This window comes from Mesoplodon bidens, assembly GCF_964165515.1.
Source record: "Mesoplodon bidens genome assembly, chromosome: 15".
In the NCBI taxonomy this organism is placed as follows: Eukaryota; Metazoa; Chordata; class Mammalia; order Artiodactyla; family Ziphiidae; genus Mesoplodon; species Mesoplodon bidens.
Window position 1 is genome coordinate 52,907,643 of NC_138171.1, and position 6,000 is coordinate 52,913,642.

The 6,000-nt window shown below is 57.6% G+C and overlaps 1 protein-coding gene across 1 annotated transcript in view; it reads right to left on the reverse strand.

Moving 5' to 3' along the window:
* Positions 1 to 3,624, reverse strand: part of XYLT1 (xylosyltransferase 1) — a 302,348-nt gene extending 298,724 nt beyond the window's left edge. Inside the window, exon 1 of the mRNA XM_081255416.1 lies at positions 3,184 to 3,624. Within this exon, the coding sequence (XP_081111542.1) occupies positions 3,184 to 3,531 (348 nt within the window). The 5' untranslated portion in view covers positions 3,532 to 3,624. The remainder of the gene's footprint in view (positions 1 to 3,183) is intronic.
* Between the last annotated feature and the right edge of the window lie 2,376 nt (positions 3,625 to 6,000).

Here is a 6,000-nt window from a genome sequence, read left to right on the forward strand (position 1 = left end):
GGGCACAAGCAATAAATGTGAGGACTTCAGAGGATCACTGGGGGCAAAGGGAAAGAAAATAAACATTCGTTACATTAACATACAGTTCTCTTTCATTCTCCCCAAAATTGATTCAGAACCTGTAGTGTGATCTTTTGGACACTCTCCTCAATGTTTTCCCTCCCTTCATAAGTGAGCCCATCTGTTTCTTACATTCTGAGATGACAATAAAATCCACAGCTTACTGGAGACCCAATGAAAGGATGAGTATCACGGCCGCAAAACTCAGCTGCCATCCACCCAATAAGTCTAATAGGTAAGAGCTTTGACGGGGCGGAGAGGAAAAGGGGAGCTTGCAGGCCTTTTAGGGATGTGCCCGGCTCGCCACCACCTGCACTCTCTCTGGCTCTGTCTCCTTGAGAAACTGGGTGTTTCTTCTTGACTTCTTAAAATGCACCAAAATTACAATCAGGTCCTTCCACTGGGGTGCAGCTCCCCAAACATAAAAGGTACAAGTGCAGAAGCTCCGGGGGGGTGGTGAGCATAAGGAAGCAGCAAGGTCTGGTTGAGAAAATGCTCTGTCCACAGCGCCTGCCTGACACTCCTTGGGACACACCCACCGCCACTACCACCAGAGCCACAGAGTCCCTCTGCATCCCAAAACCACAACTGCCCTCCCCACCTGCATCCTCTGCAGAGCACAGAGACGAAGCATCATCTCCCAAGCACATGCCTCATCAGCTCTTTATGAGAGTCATCTGGAAAATCACAGGGAATTTTTTTTATGTCCCACTCCTGAGTCTCCCTCCAAAGTATCGCGCACCGGCAGCCTCGGCAGGGTCTGCAAACAAACCACATGTTCTGAGGGCCTCCGTGGCCTGCCGAAAGGCCTGTTCCTCTCCTCCCAGCCTGCAACCTAAGCTCAGACAATGCCGGACTTTGGGAACAGCCTGCCCCCTTCTGGTCTCCTTGAGCTCCGTGGAAGGGCAGGGCTTGGGTGGGCACAGCTAGAGAAGGACAGACCCCCAACTCCATCCGGCAGGTCTGTGCTGTGATTTCAGGATCTAGCAGGGCACTGGGGTAGACGTCAGGGAAGGGAAGAGAGAGGACACAAACAGATAAAATAAAGTACAAATCCAGGAGAGACAGCAGTGAACAACCGCATGGTAGACAACCACAAAGAAGGGAGAAGGGCAGAAAAAAAAAAATACAGGTATGTTTATATGGGAAGAAATTGAGACACTGCGAGATGTGTGTAGGGGGACAGTCGCTGAACTTACAGATGAAAGCAGAGTTTCAGAAAAGCAAAGCAACTCTGCTGCTGGAACTGGTGTTTCAAAAGGAATGAAAAAGGAAAAGTGGCAATGCTCCTTCCCAATTGCAAACCTCAGTGCGGCCGAGCTGGGGGATAAGAAAGACACAGAACTGAACGCACAAAGAGCAGGTGTGGACATAGGACCCAAAATGTCAGGGACCCAGGAAGAAATCAGCCAACCAGGCCTCCTTCCTTCCCTCCACTTGTTTCAACAGGTGGTATTTGCCTGGAAAGGCACCTCCTGATGCCTGTTTGGACCCCCGGATGCAAAGGGTACAGTAAGCCCTATGCCTCCCACATGTTCCCCAGGCTAGTGGTGCATGTCCTGACCCCCTCCCACCCCACCTCCCCGCAGGCCTCCGAATCTAGAAAGAACTTCTAATTGCGTTTCTGCCCAGACACAACACTATCCACTCCTGGAGTTCAAAGGCAGTGTCTGAGAGTACTCTTCGCTATAAATAAGAGGCATTCGGAATGTTCTGGTTCTCCATCAGGAATCTCACTCCACTCTCCTCCCCACAAATGGGGAAAAGATGTCTCTCCCTGCTACCCACACAGACCAGCCAGCAACGTGAAATGCCATCGCATCACGTCTTGGGCTGGCTCAGCCCACAGGTACAAAGAGCCGCACTGTGGCAAAGAGGGTCGCCTTGACTCCAAAGAAGTTTAGCAGATAAAAAAGCATCACGCTGTGTCCGAAGGCAGCCTTCAGTGAAGGCTCCCAAAGTGACAAACGACAGAGACATGCATTCAGTACCTAAGAGCCTGAAACTACCCCCTGGTGTCTAATGTCCGCAAGGGCTGGAAGAAACTCTGTAGGCAAGCGGAGTGATGAAGATACAGACAGACAGACACACAGCACATCGTTAGACCTCAAGACAGACACGCCCACAGGGCACTGAGACCCTGGCCCAAAGTTGGGGACTGTGACCTCTCCTGTGTGCTCCTAGCTCAGTGGGCTAAACAAGTCAGCCCAAAGAAGGTGTGAAAGTCACCCCTGGAGAAGTTGGGGGCAGGGTAGAAGACACCCAGATGGCCCCAGAAGATCTGCGGAAGGAACGGTTTCAGAACCTTGTCTGTTCACACCCAAGGAGGGCAAAGTAAAGCCACAGGAGCCTAAGCCGAGATGATGTGATATGACACACAGCTGGTGACAGGAATTAGCCACACACAAGATAGAGAGCCAGACACAACCATCTAGGAGAAGGGGCCATGCCCTGACACTGGAGAGAGGGCACCAGGACAGGGCAAGGTTAGACACCGGCAGGGTAGAGACAGGAGTCTCAGACATCCAGGGATGGAAGACAGGAGACTCAAAGTAAGACCAGGCACCCAAGACTGAGTCTTGACTCCGGGGCACGGTTGAGGACTTGGGACACCGATCCCAGACCCCCTCCCTCTCAGGCCAGGCAAAAACAACGAGGCAGCAAGCTGAGGACTGAGTTGCCTGCACCCAGCTGGGCAAAAACCAGAGATGCGGTGAGCATCACCGCCTAGAGCAGCAGCTGAGGATCCCGGCACGGTCCAGGCACTCAGACTGGGAGCGAGGCGCCAACACCCACATGCACAGAGCAAGTCGGGGCGCCCAGCGAGAGTGACGGGGGACAGGGGCCCAGCCAGGCTCCGGTAACCCCCAAAGCGCCTCCTCTGGAGATAACTTCCCCAGACCCCAAGGGGGCAGTCCTCAGACTCGGGATGGGGCAGCCCTCGGCCCCTGAGCCTGGGAAGGGACCGAACCCCGGCTTCCACGCAAAGAGATGTGGAGCCAGCAGGCTTGGGGAGTCCCGGTCTGATGAGCGGGGTTCAAGGGATGAGGGGCGTGGGGTCGGGCCGCCTGCCCGCCTGCCTCCCTCCTTCCCTCCGGGACGCGAGCCGAAAAGGCATCTTACCAGCGACCGCGCGGCCAGTGCCCCTCGGCTGGCCGGCTGCTGCGCGCGGGGTGCTCCGGGGCCGCCTCCCCGCGCCCGCGCCGGCGGCCCCCGTCCTCCTCCGCCTCCGCCGCCTCCTCCTCGGGCTGCAGCCGGCTCGGCGGGCAGGTCCCGGCGCTCGCGGCGCGGGGCCGGGGGCGGCTGCTCCGCGCCGCCGACCGCTGCGCCCCCGCGGCGTTCCCCGGCCCCGGAGTCGAGGCTGCTGAAATTCCACACGACCAGCGTCTGCAGCAGCAGCACGGTGAGCGCCGCCAGCAGCGCCGAGTGCGAGCGCCGGGCCAGCCTCCGAGCGCACGGCGCCGCCACCATCTTCGGAGCGCGGCGAGCGAGCGGGGCGCGGGGGACCCCGGGCGCTCCGGGCCGCCCCCGCGCTCTCCGCGGCTCCCGCGGCCGCCGCCGCCGCCGCTCAGGCTCCCGCTCGGGCCGCCGCCGCCGCCGCCGCCGCCTCGGCTTGCCGCCGCTCCTCCGCCGCCGCCGCTGCCGCCGCCTTCACCGCCGCGGCGCGGAGTTTTCAGACGGGCAGGGACCCGGACGTCACCAGGAGGAGGGGAAGGCGGGGAGGCGGGGAGCTGGAGGCCGCGGAAGGGGGCGGCGGGCGCGCGCGCGGGCGGGGCGCGCGGGGAGGGCGGGGGCCTAGCCCGCGGGTGTCCTCCCGCCCCGCAGCCCCTTGCCTGGGCCGGGGGCGCCGCGGGTGGGGAAGAAGCTGCGGGCAAGCGGGCTGGGGTGGAGAGGGGTGGGGCCTGGGGGCGGAGCACGGGAGGAAAAAGGAGGAGGGAGAGGAAGGGGGTGGGGGCGAGCAGAAGGGGCCCACACCCCACCCCCAGGACCCGAGCCGGAGTGGGTGGGGGAAGGGGGACAGTTCCCGCGGCCGAGAAGACGAGGAGGGGTCAGAAAAGCAGGGGAAGCTTTGGGTGAGGGTGGGCCCGCTCAGAATCTAGGGGAGGTAGGGAAGCTCTGGGGGTCCTAAGATCCCCTTCCATGTGGGAAGCAAGCACGAGGCAGCTGAGTGGAGCGGGCTCCCCGCCCGGAGTTTGCGGTCCAGGTGTCTTCTATGGGCACAGAGACTGCTTGGCAGGTGGAGACGGGGGAAACGTGTCAGGAATGTCTCGGCCAGGGAAGGGGCTCACCCTGCGGATCCCTGGATCCCTGGCTTGAAGGGGCAGGGAGGAGGCTACAAATGAGTGTGAGTGACTTCTGGATCACACCCCACCCCCTACTGCCAAAGATGTACTAAGTGCTTTATTGAGTCACTTCTCTGATCCCTAAGGACGAACAAGCCAAGAGACTTCCAAACCCAGTTGGCAAGCAAGTGCTTTCATGGGGAAAGGGAGACCCAGTGGAGTTTCTCAACCTTCACTGGCTGCAAGCCCCAAAGTCTGGCCCCTGCCTTCCACCAGGTCCATTCTTCTCATCCACCCTGAAGCCCGCCTTCCTGACTGCACAGGGCTCACCTCCTGGGAGAACAGGTCTTGCCTTCTAAAGTGGAGTTCTTTCCCATCAGCGCTGGACTGTCCTGGTGACCTTGAGCCAGGAGGACTCCTCCTTGGGCCTGAGCTTCCTCCTCTGCCAATGACAGTTAAGGCTGACGATCCCAACGGACTCAAGTTTCATAGTCAGCCTTCTCTGACTCAGTCTTTCCCTCCCCTCTCCTCTTGCCCAGCAGCCCTGAACACATGGTGAGCGGATAGAGGGAGTGGGTGGCCCAGATAGGACTTAGCACTATCAGAATACAATAGCAGATCAAATCCCCAGCTTGTCAATCTTGGACTCGGGGTGAACGTTTTGCATCTTGTCCACTGTGTTTGTAAACCAGATCCTAATTTTAAGGGAGGAAAGTGAAGGAATAAAGAGGATCCATCAGAGGAGGCAGGGAAGAGACTGTTTCATCCACTCAACGACAGTCTGTGGACATCATGCTGTGTCAGACACTGGGCGAGGTGCAGGAATCCGAAGGTGGGTAAGGCTTAATTTCCCCTTCAGCAAGCTTGGGGTCTAGAGGAGCCAGATGTGCATGTCAGTCGTTAACAAGCAGTGAGGTCGGTGTCACTTTGGAGATGTGCACAAAGTGCTATGGGTTCATGAGGGTGGGGCAGGAGTGGCCACCAAAAAGATGCTTTCTGGATCCATGTAATAAGCCAGCCCACTTCCCTGAACTGGGAGTGTAAAATGCCAGCTGGTGGGGGGTGGGGGTGGGGAGTGGTCTGAACTTCAAAGGAGACTCAGCCTTCAGACTATCCAAGCCTGGCCAGCCGTGTGGCCAAGCATAGAGGCCTCCCCCTTGCGCTTAGCCCACCTAACCAGGAGTGAGCTAGAACAGAGGCAAGCTCCTATGGCCATGCCACAAGTCTTCTGTCATCTGTTTATCACCTGGGAATATTTTGGTTACAAGTAATAAAGCATTTATTATACCTTTAAAAATAGAGTTTGCTGGATCATATAACCGAATGTTCCAGAGTAAAGATATCAGGTGAAGTTTGATCCAGCAACGCAGAACTATGACCTAGGACTCTTTTACTCTCCATCTCTCCTCTCTGCCTTTCATGAGGTCTGCTTCATCCTGAGGTCCTCTCTTCATGTCACAGCCAGGCATCCGTTAATTGTATCCTTTGTTCATTTCTAGCCCAGGAGAAGGAGGGTCAGTATTTCCCAGCATTCTCCTCAAAGGTCCAGATATTCTCTCTTTTTGAACCAGCTTTAGGTCATAGGTCACCCCTAAACCAAGCATTGTGGCCAGAAAGATAGAATGTGCTGATCAGTTTGGCCAAGGTCCCATATACC